The following is a 14211-nucleotide window of genomic DNA, read 5'->3' on the forward strand; positions in this document are numbered from 1 at the left end:
GCGCGCAGGGGCGCAAAGGCCAGCGACGTGCCCAAGTCCTCGCGCTCGCCGGCCTCCTGGCGCGGCCCAGGCGAGGCAAGCGGGCGGAGCGGCGGCGGCAGCAGCAGCCCCTCGCTCGCCGCCCCCTCCCCCCGCCAGTCTCCTCCCCGCGCCCCCTCCCCTCTGCTCCCCTCCCCTCGCCGCGCCTGCCTTTGCAGCATCCCGAGCCTTCCAGGCAGGCAGGCAGGCGGCCAGCCGAGCGCGCCTCCGTCCAGAAGCCGCGGATCTCGCTCCTTCTCCCAGAGCGCCAGGCGGACACAGTCGCGGACGGAGCGAGCGTCCAAGCGGGGCGCGAGCGAGCCAGGCAGCTCCCCCTCCCCGATCCTCCTCCCTACCCCACTCCAGTTCCCGATCCTCCTCCTCCTTTTCCCCCCGCCGGCCTCGCCGCTCTCCTCGGAGCTCCATGGCCGCCTAGAGCCCCTGAGAGCGCCGCGCCATGGAGCCGCCGCCGGGCCCGGGCGCGCTCCTGCTTCGGCTCGGGCTCCTGCTATTGCCGCCGCTGCTGCGCCTGGCCGCCGCCGTGGAAGGTGAGTGGGAGCGGGCGACGGCGAGGATGCTGAGCTGGGTAGGGCGCCCCGCGACGGCCAGCGCTCGGGGTTTTTTGTGGGGAGGTGGGGGGGGGGGGTGGCAAGAGGAAGGGGGAGGGTCGAGGGTAGGGGGTAGGGGAACCGAGGCCGCTCAGCACGAGCTCTTCCTCGGACCGGGAGAGCCAGCACCGCGTCGCTCTTTCTCCGGCGCCGACTGCTGCTTACAGCCCCCATCGACGGGCGGCGCTCTCTGGGAAGCGGCCGCTGTCTTGGCAAACGCGCGCCGGAGCCCGGAGCCCGGGGCGCGCTGAAAGGCCGCTCCCTGGCCCGGTTTGGCCTGGCTGGCAGCGGCCGGTAGGAGGAAGGAGGCCCGGCCAGCGAGTTGCCTACGAGGATTTCGCGAGGGTGGCCCGGGCTGGGCTGGGCAGCAGTAGCTTCTCCAACGGTGGCTCCTCCAACGTGGCTTTGCCGTTTGGATTTTGAAAGCTGCCTCGCTTCTTGGCGTTGGCGCGGCTCTGCTTCCAGAGCGTGGTTGGGCTTTTGTGCTGCTGGAAAGGGAACGGGCACGGGCAGGATGCTTGGGAGGTGGCTGCAGCCCAGGCTGGAACTTGCTCTCTCGTTTTGGATAGGTGTTGCAGGAGGAGAATAGGGGAGCCCTCACGAACCAGCGGGAATGGTGCCTGGGCGGTCGCCTCATCCTTTGACATCCTTTGACAGGTGGCATTCACCTGGGGTGCTTAGGGACACAGGAAGCAGAAGCAGGCCGTCCAGCTCAATATTGCCCACACTCTGTGGCAGCTCTGTAGCGTTTCAGCAGGAAGCCTTTTCTAGAGATGCCAAGGGTTGAATCTGGGACCTTCTGCATGTGAAGGCCTATCCCAAACAGGAACACTGAAAGCTGTGAGTCAGAGCATCAATTCAAACAGCTCTGTATTGTCTACTACACTAACTGGAAGCAGCTCTCCAGGATTCCAGATAGTGGCTCTTCCCAGGTCTATGAAAAGGTGCCATGAACAGAACTTGGGACCTTCTGCATGTCAAACCTTTCCTCTTCCATGAGGAGAGGATGGTCCTCATTTACTAGCAGGAATGATGTCCCCACATGAACGGCCTCATCCTGTGACAGTTGGCCAGAAATTTAGGGAGGGGGAGAGCAGGAGAAAGGTGGGCTGCCCTCCTGACAGCAGGAGCTGACCCTGTTCTGCAAGGTGGAGTAACAATGGACTACCTTCACTGACCCTCTAGGAGAAATGTGGTGGATGTTCTCATCTCACAGGTTTTGCCCGACCCGGTGTTTGTGCATATGTGTTTATGAATGGGTTGCGCTCACGGCAGCAAGGCTGATGCATGAATGGACCTCATCCTGCAGTCACACAGCTAGGAAGTGGTCTGGAGGGGGTGATGGCCTGCCTTCACTGACCACTGCGAATGAATGTTGCTTGTGCAACGCCATTTTGAGACACAAGTCGCAGGGCTGGTTCTGCCTCCCCCCATTCTGTCTCCGCAGAAATAGAGCACCCATTTCCCCTCTCCATTTCCTGCTAGATGTGGGTCCAGATGGACCTGGAAGTTACCACCTGGTGCTCTAGTACAACGTGATACGTTAAGAGCCCAACTCTTGGCCATGTGCAACGTGCTGTGGCCTTCCTTCCCGGGGATACGCCAAGCACAAATCCAAGACATGAGGTGCAATGCTCACTTTTAGGGGCGTGTTGTTCCCCACCCCCACCCACGTCCAGGACTGAGGCAGGCACACATTTCGCTTCATGATTGGGAGCCACTTACTGCCCTGTTAGAACTTCGACTTTTTTCTCCCCAACTTCCTGGTGGTGAACTGGTGGCAACCGCAGATGCCAGATAATTTTCATTGCAAGGCTGACCACATCACACTTTCATAGGGAGGCTGATTTCTGATCAGGATTATTGTTGCAATATTTGGGGTTCTGCTTTTATGTATTTGCAGAAGTTCAAGGTATTGGGCAATAGGGTAAAAAAAAATGGAGAAACACCCCTCCATGCAGCCTCCATATGCTCTAGTTGTCTTGTGGCTCTAGATTCATCAGCCATGATTTCCTTGGGTTTCTAAGGGCACTCCCGGATCTTCCTGTTATTGTGGCATCCCCTGTCCTGTTGATTCGATTTTTTGGAGCAGGTGGGTGGGTTCCAGGTGATGTGACTTCTAATCCTCATGAGAATTCCCCTACCCCAGTTAAAACCATTAAAACCACTGTTCTCTGCCACAAATACTCAACGTGTGTGTGTGTGTGTGCGTGTGCGCGCGTGCAAGGAATCCACCATAATGTAAATATTGAGTTGTGTGTGGATGGACCACAAGTGTCAAGCAGAATGCTGGAAATCTGTGAATGCAACCACCAATATTATTAATTTTTAGCTTTAGAGAGGGGTGGTGGTGTTTGGATTTCAGTCGAAGCAGCTTTTGGAGTGGCTGTTTTAAATCTATTCTCATTTGTTTTCCAAACTCAAGACTCCTTCCTCCACACACACCCAATGGGTTTAGGAACATAGGCAGCTGCCTTCTACCAAATCCAACCATTGGTCCATCCAGCTCATTACTACACTGATTGGCAGTGGCTCTCCAGCGTTTCAGGCAGGGGAGCATTCCCATCCTTACCTGGAGATGCCGGGGACTGAACTTGGGACCTCCTGCATGCAAAGCTGATTCTCTGCTGCTTAGCTATGGCCCTTCCCCATGATGCTCAGTCAGAAGCAGCTGAGAGAGAGAGATTGTGTGATTTAGAGCCAGCATGCAGCATGGAGGAAAGTGTGAACAACCCCTTTCCCCAGCTCTACTGATGTAATCAAAATTGGAATCCCAGTGGCTATACATATTTATATAAAGCACTAAAGCAAAGAACGAAAAAAGCTTGGGAGATCTGATAACAGCTCCCCTGTGTCAATTTTGGCATTAAGATTCTGCCAAAGCCAGATGTCTGTTGCTTCCCACCCCCTTCCCCGCCCCATGTGAACTTGGTTACCTAAAATACTGTCATTGCAGGAAGTGCCCAAGTAGAGGAAATACTCCTGTCTGAAACCCTGCAGAGCTGCTGTTAGTCAGAGTTGGTAACACTGAGCTAAATGGATCGATAGTCTAGCAGCTTTCTGTGTCTTAAGGGAAGGGCCTCAGCTCAGCAGTAAATCATCAGCTTTGCCTGCAGAAGGTCCCAGGTTCAATCCTTTGGCAAATCTAGTATGTAACTTTGGCAAATTTTATGTAACTGATTGATCACCGCATTCCTGCAGATAGCATCTTCTCAGGAGGTCCGTTCCTCACAATGTAGAAACGGGGCCTTTAGTGTGGTGGCGCCGACCCTTTGGAACACCTTGCCCTTGAATATTAGACAGGTGCTGTTTCTGTTGCCTTTTCTGAGCAGTTTCCTCTTCCAGCTATCCTTTTAAGCCCGAGACCCTTCCCAGTGTTTATCTGAAGTGGAATTTTGTTGTTTTAATTATGGTTTTGTCACTTCCTGTTTGTGGCCCTTGGCTCCTTTGGGAATAGTAATGAATAAATATATGGGGATTGCTGGGAGGGGACCCCTGTCTGAAACTCTGGTGAGCTGTCACCAATCAGTTTTGACAGTACGAAGCTAGGAGAAACCAATGGCCTGATTCCTTTGTACTTCATACGCATAAAACATTTCATCCTCATTTATAGTGGTGAATCATAGAATTACAGAGTTGGAAGGGGCCCCGAGGATCATATAGTGCAACCCCTGCAAGGCAGGAATGTGCAGCTGTCCCACATGGGGATCGAACTTGCAATTTTGGCATTATCAACACCATGCTGTAACCAACAGAGCTGTCCAGAATTGAATACCAGCTGATCATGGTGGGAGTTCTGTTGTAATGTAAAACTTGGGTGATGACTCCCAGGGGTCTTAGACTCCAACTCCCATCAGCCCCAACTGGTAGGGCCAAAAGGCAAAAGAATGATGGGAGTCGAAGTCAAACGATATCCAGAGAAGATCACATTACTGGCTATCTCCCCCAACCACTGACATTTGGCTGAGCCTGAATTACTCAGTGCCTATAAAGGTGAAGAGGCTATATTTGAGATCTCTGGGAAAACAAAGGGGTCTTGGGGAAGGCCATGACTTATTTCCCTATATTTGCGTTCTGCTTTCCTGACAATTATTGCCTCCTAGTTAAAATAAATGAGAGGCAGATCCTGCCATCAGAGACAGATCCTGTGGTTGGAGAGAGTATGCCTCTGAATGCTAGTTACTCAGAACCACAAGCAGGAAGTGTTGATGTTGTGCTCAGGACCTGCTTGTGTGATTCCATCCAGTGGTGCCCAAACTTTTTTCAAAGAGGGCCAGATTGGATGAAGTGAAGGGCCTTGAGGGCCAACCATAGGGGCAACCAAAGTTGTTAACCTTTTTTTTTAGGGTTGATGTTGTTGAGGCATTTTTAGGATTTTACCCCAAGAAATAAACTGCCACAGGGGCCAGACTAAACTGACCGGCAGGCCAGATTAGGCCACCAAATTGGACTTTGGACATGCCTGCATCTGTTTGGCCATGGTGAGCAGTGTTAGAAACTCAGATGTATAATCAAATTTCCTTTAACCTGGGTTACGGTCACCACAATGGAATGTCTAGGCACTGTTTTTGCCCCCTAAGAGGAATAATGATAAATTATTATTAGTAGTAGTACTGTAGTATTAATTTCATTTCTATACCACTTTATACTTGAAAGAACAAATCACAAAGTGGTTTACGACACATTAAAACATCAAATAAAGCAACCCAGAATGAAACAAATTCAGGCTTCAAGGAAAATATTTCAGATCCTTCCCTAAGCAACATTTTGCTTTCCCCAATTGCAAACCTGGCACCGAGAGATATTCACATGGTCGCAATTGGACCCACTCCAGTCGCAAAATGCGCTTGGCGCCTGGCTATTATGAGAACAGGATGGTGGACATTTAGAAGGGCCCCCTGGGTCTTGATCCAATAGAGCTCTTGTACCTGACTTTCTGAATTCACCTTTGCAGGTGTTGATGCCCTGCATTCACCAAACATTCACTGGGTGTTTTGTATTGGTTAGCAAGTCCTGCTCAGAGCAGACCCATTGTGAAACTAATGCACCTAAGTGAGTTGTGTTCATTAACTTGATGGGTCCACGGTACATCCATTGGATACAGCACTTAGCTCTTGCCCATGGTATTTGACTATCTGTGACAAGCCGGCATGCAATACAACTGATGGTGTTTGGTAGCTGACATGATGCACAACTTTCCTTTTTTGGACAATGTTTAAGAGTTAACATGCAATGACTTTCAGTTCTTGGACCTGGTATGAAAAGGGTATAGGAACAAGAGAATTGTTTTCCTGGATCACAAGACCTTGAGGTCATAGTGGATTATGTTGACCATAATTTGGAAAGCCTGCAGTGTTTTGGAGCTTTTTTAGTTTACAGAAAAGGCGAGTATGGGGCGAAATGACTGAAGTTTATAAAAGGGTGCCTTGCATGGAGTAAGGAGATAGAGGAAAGTTTCTCTCACACACACACAACCTGTGGACACCCAATGAATGTTGGAAGATTCAGGACAGAGGAAACAAAGGACTTCTTCATTGTTTAACTATGGAACTCGTTCCTGCAGGAGATGGTGATTCAGCTCCCCCCCCCCCTTTTCCTTTCCAGCAAAGCTTTTCTTGGGACTGGCAGCAATGGCTCTCTCAAGTTTCAGACCAGGAGGCTCTTGCAGCCTACTTGGAGGAATGAACTTGGGACCGTCTGCATGCAAAGCAGATGCCCAACTCCAAGCTGCAGCACTTAACTCTGTTCTGTTTTAGAGTTGCATTCAACTGATGCGTTTGGCAGTATTTGAGAGGTCCCAGCTTAAGATTTGTCATATTCAGCACTTTATAAAAATAAAATAAAAAAAGAGTTGCCAACAAGGCTAAAGCTCCTGGATTTTGACCATGGTGGTGGGGTGCAGAGTTCAGAATCAGAATTTAGGCGGTTAAAGGTTTCGTAACACCTGAAGCTTTTTATTTTCACCAAAGTCAGTGTGAGCAGTAGTGTGTGTGTGTGTGTGTGTGTGTATGTGTTTGGAGAGAGAGAGAGAGAGAGAGAGAGAGAGAGAGAGATGCCACTAAGAGGGCAGAGATGTAGATATTGGAGTGTGCAATCCCCATTAGCAACACCAAGCGTGGCCACTGACCAGGGATGATGGGAGTTGTAGTTTAGCAATATCTGGAAGGCCAGGTGTAGACCAGATGTAGAGCTTGAACGGGAAACATGTGGCCCTCTAAATGGCGTTGGACTGCAGCTCCCATCATTTGGAGGGCTGGAAGTTCCTCATTCCCACTTTGGAGAAGGAATTAAGCTGCCTCAAAAGCACCAACTAACAATGCCTTTTAGGCTTAAGCTTGTCTCTCCTGGGACCTTCCCAGCTGAGTCCTTTGGATATTTGCACCGGCATTCTTGAATGAAGGGCTGCGGGTTCTAATCCTACGCCAATCTGTCTGGAGAAGGCATCCCGTAACACAGATCTCTTCCCCGGATAGAAGCAAGGCGAGCTGCTTTGAGAAACAGAAAATGAAACAGGAACACTCTGCTGGCCTGCGGTGTGTGCATTGCTGATGCTTTCAAAGATAATGCTTTGCAGAGCCAAGCAGAATCACAAAAGAAACAGATGGGCAGGGAAAGAGTGGCCCTGGCTGTAGTTGTGGGAGATCTCCCACTGCTAGACACAAACGGGGAAATGTTAATGTCAAAGAAAGACAAGAGCGTGATCGGATGTGCACATTGAAATCCCACATTTGAATCTGGAGACATCTGAGGCTGCTGACAGCTACCCCATCTTCAGGGGCAACCAAGGATGATCTGCAATGGCACTAAAGGTCTCCATCTGAAATGCAACAACTTGCAACTAAAATATTTACGCTGAATATTTTTAGACCAGCACATCCAGGTTTGAAATAGAGAGAGAGAGTCCTCTTTAATCGTGGAAGGTGAACAAGGGAGAATTCCTTTTGCATCTGGTGACAGGATCTACTTTTTTAAAATAGGAAGTGGAGGGAGAATTTTCTCCTGCTCTTTATCTCCGCTTTTCACATCCACCAAGAATTGTGTGTGTGTGTAGAGAATACCTCTTGTCATTGGTGGCAACAGGAGGGTGTTTCTCTTTTGGGTCACGGGGTGAGGGGAAGAGTCCTGATAGGCTGGCAGCACTGATGATGCCGGTGATTTAGACAGCACCATCCACATAAGTTGCTCTGGAGAAAGAATGAGATGACAGGTCCAGGCCTCTGAGCATTTTACAGTCTAAAAATAGGCAGGAGGCAGACAACAGACAATGGGAAGCCAGGAAAGGGTATGTCATTCTTGCACTGCAACATCAGGAAGTGCCTTGTGTTGAGTCAGGTCGTTGGTTTGTCTGACTCGGGGTTGTCAACATTTGGGGTGATGGAGATGCAAATGGAGCGGCCTCCAGACAGACTGTTGGACTCCAGCTCCCATCAGCCTGTATCTCCAATGGTCGATGGGAATTATAGTCCAATGTCCGTCCCTATTGGGGGATGTCAGGGATTGAACTCAAAAGCTTTTGCATGCAACTGAGCTTCGGATACTACTAATCTGCACAGAAATCTGCCTTACACTGTGTCACAGCATTGGTCTATCTAGTGGCTCTGCTGAATCTCAGACAGGCGTCTTTTCCAGCCCTAACTACTGAGGGCCGCATACCTTTCTGGGTAACCTTCCTGGGGGGGCACATGTCAACAGCAGACAGGGCAGAGGCAGAAGTGGGCAGAGAAACACATATAAGGTTTATACCCTAGCTATTCTCAGTCCTCCCTCTCTGTCCTCCAAGAAGCATCATTAGAGTTCAAGGACAAAGTCCAGACAGGCAAAAGCACTCTGGAAGGTGCAGAGCAGGGCCAGATGTGGACTGGGAAGTAGAGGGGTAGTTTGGGAGAGTGCAGAGAGCTAGAGGAAGAGGACCAGAGGGCTGCATTTGGTCTCCAGACCTGACGCTCCTCATCCCTGAATTAAAATGTCACAAAATTGTAAACAAAATGTCGAGTTCTCCAGAACTTTTCCATTGGCTGGATGTTAATCAAATTGGATTTTGGGGTTGAGAGGGAAGAGAGAAGGGAAAACTGGGCTTTATGTTGAAACTTAAAAGTTGGCTGTTCGCAACAGCTTGGAGATGGAGTGTAAGGAAATATATGAGAACGTAAGAGCTTGTTGGCCAGTGGCCCATCTAGTCCAGCATCCTGTTCTCACGGTGGCTGACCAGATGTCCTAATGGGAAACCCACAAGCAGAATTCCAGCACAAGAGCCCTCTCTCCTACTGTGGTTTCCAGCAACTGGCATTCAGAAGCATTGCTGCCTCTAACCATGCAGGCAGAGAATAGCCATCATGCCTAGGAGCCCTTGATTGCTCTCTCCTCTATGAATTTGTCCCAACCTCTTTTACAGCCATCCAAATTGGTGGCCATCACTGGCTTCTGGGGAAGTGAGTTCCATAGATTAACAGCATGAAGTTCTTTTCTCTGTCCCAACTCTTCCAACATTCCGCTTCATTGGAGGTCCACGAGTTCTAGCATAGAGGAAAAAAAAACCTTTCCCTATCCACTTTCTATCCACATTTGGCTTCGTGTCTGTTTGGCTTCAACTTCATATCCACGAGCATCAGGCGATTCACTGAATTGGTGTGTGACTTGTTTTTCAGGCTGGGGGCCAGTTTACAAACTGACCCCCCGAGACATGAGAAGTCAGAGGAAATGAAGTCGTGATAGGAGGGATCACAGTGCAGCGGCTGCAGAACACATTCCAAATTCAAATTCAAATAATAATAATAATAATAATAATAATAAATCCTTCCAGTAGCACCTTAGAGACCAAGTAAGTTTGTTCTTGGTATGAGCTTCCGTGTGCATGCACATTTCTTCAGGTATCTGAAGAATATCTGAAGAATACCAGGCATCTGAAGAAGTGTGCATGCACACGAAAGCTCATACCAAGAACAAACTTCGTTGGTCTCTAAGGTTCTACTGGAAGGAATTTTTTATTTTTTATTTTGTTTTGACTATGGCAGACCAAGACGGCTACCTACCTGTAACATTCTAAATTTTGGGGGTTTTTTTTGGGGGGGGGATGTTTTAGATAGTTTTTGCATTTTGTTTTCAAGTTGTGTATCTGTTTACTGACTTGGAGTCCTTGGGGAGAGAGGACAGGCTACAAATTCAATAAAAGAAGAAATAGCAAGGATTTCTTGACATGCAACATCCGAGCTCCAGAGCTGTCCAGGGTCCATTGCTTAGGCTCAAGAAGGAGCAAAGCTGTCACTGACATGGCAGGAGGCTTCACAGCTTGTGATGGGATTTGTCAATGTTGTTGTCTCTCAGTTTTCTTTTTTTCCAATCTTGTGTCCAGTTCTCCATCTCCCTGCATCAGTTTGCGTTTTTTTTAAAAAAGCAAAAAATAACCAGCATTTTACTGTGCATTCCTCCCAATATAGGAGACTGCCTTAAAAGTGAATTAGATCATTGCTCCATCTAGTGCAGTATGGTCTACACCGACTGGCAGCACCTCTCCAGGGTTTCAAACAGGGGGACATTCCTAGCCATATCTGGAGATGCCAAAGACTGAGCTTGGGATCTTCTGTGTGAAAAGCAGCTGCTCTACCACAGAGCGCTGACCCTTCCCACCATAGGAAACTGCCTCACGCTGATTTAGACTGTTCATTCAATTAAGTCAGTATTGTCTACTCTGACTGGCAGCATCTCTCCAGGGTTTATTTTAACTTTTAATTTATTAAATGCACCAAGGGGCCCAACGGTGGTGTGAAATGGTTCTCTTCTGCAAATTTTAGTCTCGCAACAACCCTGTGATATAATACATATAGGATAGTGTCAGGCTTCGGGGCATCGGCTTCCTCCCCCGTGGCCGTAAATAAGCAGATCAGACGAAATGAAATTCTTACAAGTTAGTTTCTTTAATAAACACAGCAAGGGACAAAAGAAAGCGTCTACCTAGGAATGGCTGTGCTCCCAATTAAAGCTCACACCCCTTCCGTCCCTATTAATCTACGTCACTCCTACGTCTTGTCATCTGAGCTTGTACCCTCTGCACTTTCTGTTCTGAGACTTTCTGAGCTCTTCTTGACCTTGGGGAGAGTGGAGGAATGCTGTCCAATGACAGTGAATCTGTTAACTCTCTCTCTTCCAGTGTTTCTTCTCCTAGCTGTTCCCCGCCCAGTATCTCCCAGCTGCTGCCCTCTGAACTATGCCCCTCTGCAAGCCACTGTTCCAAATCTATACTGTCCTCCTGCTCCTGGGAAGATTCAGGAGCAGGAGCAGAGGGAGGGGGAGGCTCCCACCATTCCTCCTCAGTGCAGTTCTCCTCACGGTCCCTGACAGATAGCTAAATTAGTAGAGCATACGACTCTTAATATCAGGGTTATAGGTTTGAGCCCCATCTTGGGCAAAAGATTCCTGCATTGCAAGGGGTTGGACTAGACGACCCTCATGGTCCCGTCCAGCTCTACAGTTCTTTGATTCTATGATCCTATACTCTTTTAATGCATTTATGGGCGGGGCAGTTATTGTTTTGTTCTGTTCTTATTATTTTTATTTTGTATTTGTATTTTATGCTGTGAACTGCCCTTAGATCTATGGATGAAGAGTGGTATATACCATTGTAAATGATAATGATAATAATAATAATAATAATAATAATAATAATAATAATACAGTGGAAGGCACAGTGAGCTTTATAGCTGAATGGGGACTGAAATCTTGGTCTCCAACGCACTAACCACTAAACCACACTGCCTTCAGGCCGGAACGTCCCCAGCCTGGTGAGACCAAGGCTTGAACCTAGGACCTTCTGAATCCAAACCAGATGCTCTACCGCTGAGCTACAGCACAATCGTATTGCATGCTTACTCAGACGTAGGTCCCATTGTGTTCAGGATTGCAACCTAAGAAGAGCCCTTATTGTTCAGCCCCTGTTGAAAGTCCATTCTGCAGCCAAGGTCCTCGGTGGCATCTGCCGGCATCCCATCAAATAGTGGCGGAAGATCCCAGGTGAGTTTTGTAAGGGAAAGCAGACAGGCCGGGGGCTGCCGAATCTGGAGAATACAAAGCACATTGACTTCTTCCCCCCTCCCCCTCCCCTTTCAAATATTTAAAAGCATGTCAGAAAGGAGAGGGAGAATCATTTTTTATTTTTAATCCACCAAAGGTAGGACAAGGAAGACAGATCTGGGCTAAGCTGTGTCGAAGCGGTAAGATCAGCCAAGCAGCCTGGGCGATTCGCTTTCCTGAAGGGTTTCAAGAAAAGACTGAATGGGCACTGCGAGAGGTGTCCTTTTGGTACAGGGGTGGGAAAGCTCTTTCAGTCTGACGGCCAGATTCTCATCTGGGCAGCCTTCCAGAGGCCACCTGCTAGGGGTTGGCAGGACTAGAAGGAAAAGTGGGTGTGAATTTTAACCACTGTATAGTAGGCGAGGGTTCTGCAAACCCTGACACCCGCCACTTTATCCTCCCTCCAGGCAAGCAAGAAGAATTGTCAGAGTTCAAGGACCCATTCCAGCCAGGGAAAAGCAAGAAAGGAGGGTTTCAAAGCAGGGCTGGTGAGGGGTGTGGCCTGGGGAGAAGGGGGTGTGGCTGGCAAGGCCCGAGGGCCACATAGAGAGGCCTGGAGGGCCGCATTTTGCTGCTGAGGTTCCCCATCCCTGTTTCAGTACGTGAGATACCCTGCTAGATGGTAGTGGCTGTGATTAAGGTGATGATCAACATTATTAATAACAATTTCTATTTGTGCATTAAATGCGTCATTGATATTGACCTTGAAGTGCTCTGGCAAATGAGGACACCAGCAAGCCTGAATCCAGGGCAAAAAACACTTTGGATGCTTCGAGCAATAATTACAGGAAAGATTTGCTTAAACTTTAAATTGGATTTTTAATTAAAAAAAATCAATTATAGCCTGCCTCTTTCTCTCTCTCTCTCTCTCTCTCTCTCCTTCACCCTCCCCTCTCACATGCCTTTAAAAAGAATTAAATAACCTGATTTAAAAATGAAAACTGCACTTACTACAAACAGACGTGCCTAAATACCATAGTTATCAGAATGGCTTAAAAATATATTTGCAATGGTAAAGTACCTGTAGACTTTGCTCTCTAAATACAGCACAGCAGGTCATGTATTTATGATAATGGCAGGCAGGCAGGCAGGGGGCACTCTTGGCCTTACCTGGAGATGCCCAGGTATTGGGAAAGTCGGGGTGGGGGGAGAATCTGCTTTTCATGCAGATGGTCCCAGGTTCATGTAGGGCCAGGAAACGCTTCTGCTGGAAGCATCTTCATGAGCTGCTGCCCATCAGTGTAGAAAATACTGAGGTAGACCAGTGTTTTTCAACCACTGTTCCGCGGCACACTAGTGTGCCGCGAGATGTTGCCTGGTGTGCCGTGGGAAAAATTGAAAAATTACTTTATATATAGTCAATATATGCACAGAGTTAAATTTTTTAACATTTTCTAATGGTGGTGTGCCTCGTGATTTTTTTCATGAAACAAGTGTGCCTTTGCCCAAAAAAGGTTGAAAAACACTGAGGTAGACGGATCAGTAATTTGACTCCACAAAAAACAGCTTCCTATGTCAGGGTTGCACCTGAGCTGTTGTGCATGCAATGCTCCAGCTCTCTTGCTGATCTGCAGATGTTCCTAATGAACACACGAAACCACCTCCTGTTAGAATAGGAGTCCATCTGACTGGCAGAACAGGGTGCCGGACTAGGTGGGCCATTGGCCTGATCCAGCAGGCTCTACTGGTGTTCTTCTGTCCCCGCCCCCATTGCAAGTGCCCTACATCCCATTAAAATAGGGTGCCCCTCCTGCAGAGATGTCAGTTCTCTCCGAGAGCGAGAGCAGCGATGTGGCCGTCGGTTTTCTTCTGGGCAGAATAGAATGGGCTATGGGGAACCTTGGAATGGTCCACTCCCCACCCCTCGTCATCCAAGCAGTGTGGATCTGCAGCTGAGCCCCCCTGCCACCCCCCAGATCAGCCTGGTTACGTGGCCTTTGACAGAGTTCATTGCTATACCCCGGGGCTTCCTCTGCAGTGCTGGGCTCCCTCTGTGTGTGTTTTATGGGTCGTGGGACTTTGCCAACAGTTGAATCACAGCTGAAACCTCGCAGAGCAGTCAAAAGAAATGTTGAGGCTGGGATTATGTTACCCGCCCTCCCTGTAAAAGACTCTATAAAGGGTCCATTAAGCAGCCGAAGGACCTTTCTTTTTGACTGAGGGCTTCTGCTGGAGGATGGAGATTGCTCTGGTGGCCTTTGTTGGGATAAGAGTGGGGGGGGAGGGCTCTCCACAATGACAGACTCCTGGAACGTGACCTCAGAACTCATCTCTAGAACTCATCGCTTTGCCTTGTCCCTTGCAGGGGGGCAGAGTGTTTGTGTGTACCGAGCCACCAGTTGGCTTGCAGACCCCAAGTGCTTGTTTTTTTCAGGTGCCCCAAAGTATCAATTCTGGAGGGTTTGCAACTTTGATGGGGGCAAGACTGCAGGATGGAGACAATCCTTTCATTACTTTGTAGATGTGGAGCCTTGGTAGTACCTGGTAGCCATGCAGTCATGTTCAGAGGTCAAAATATCCA

At 48.8% G+C, this 14211-nt stretch overlaps 1 protein-coding gene across 12 annotated transcripts in view; it reads left to right on the forward strand.

Moving 5' to 3' along the window:
* The first annotated feature begins 217 nt into the window (after nucleotides 1-217).
* Nucleotides 218-14211, forward strand: part of EPHB2 (EPH receptor B2) — a 104794-nt gene continuing 90800 nt past the window's right edge. For 5 of the 12 annotated variants that reach the window (XM_033156457.1, XM_033156459.1, XM_033156460.1 and 2 more), the window contains exon 1: nucleotides 222-566. In XM_033156457.1, coding sequence (XP_033012348.1) covers nucleotides 476-566 — 91 coding nt within the window. In that variant the 5' untranslated portion in view covers nucleotides 222-475. Of the gene's footprint in view, nucleotides 567-14211 lie in introns of all 12 variants that reach the window. The other 7 variants (XM_033156468.1, XM_033156465.1, XM_033156466.1 and 4 more) reach the window with 4 other exon arrangements.

This window comes from Lacerta agilis, chromosome 8 (genome assembly GCF_009819535.1).
Source record: "Lacerta agilis isolate rLacAgi1 chromosome 8, rLacAgi1.pri, whole genome shotgun sequence".
NCBI lineage: Eukaryota > Metazoa > Chordata > Lepidosauria > Squamata > Lacertidae > Lacerta > Lacerta agilis.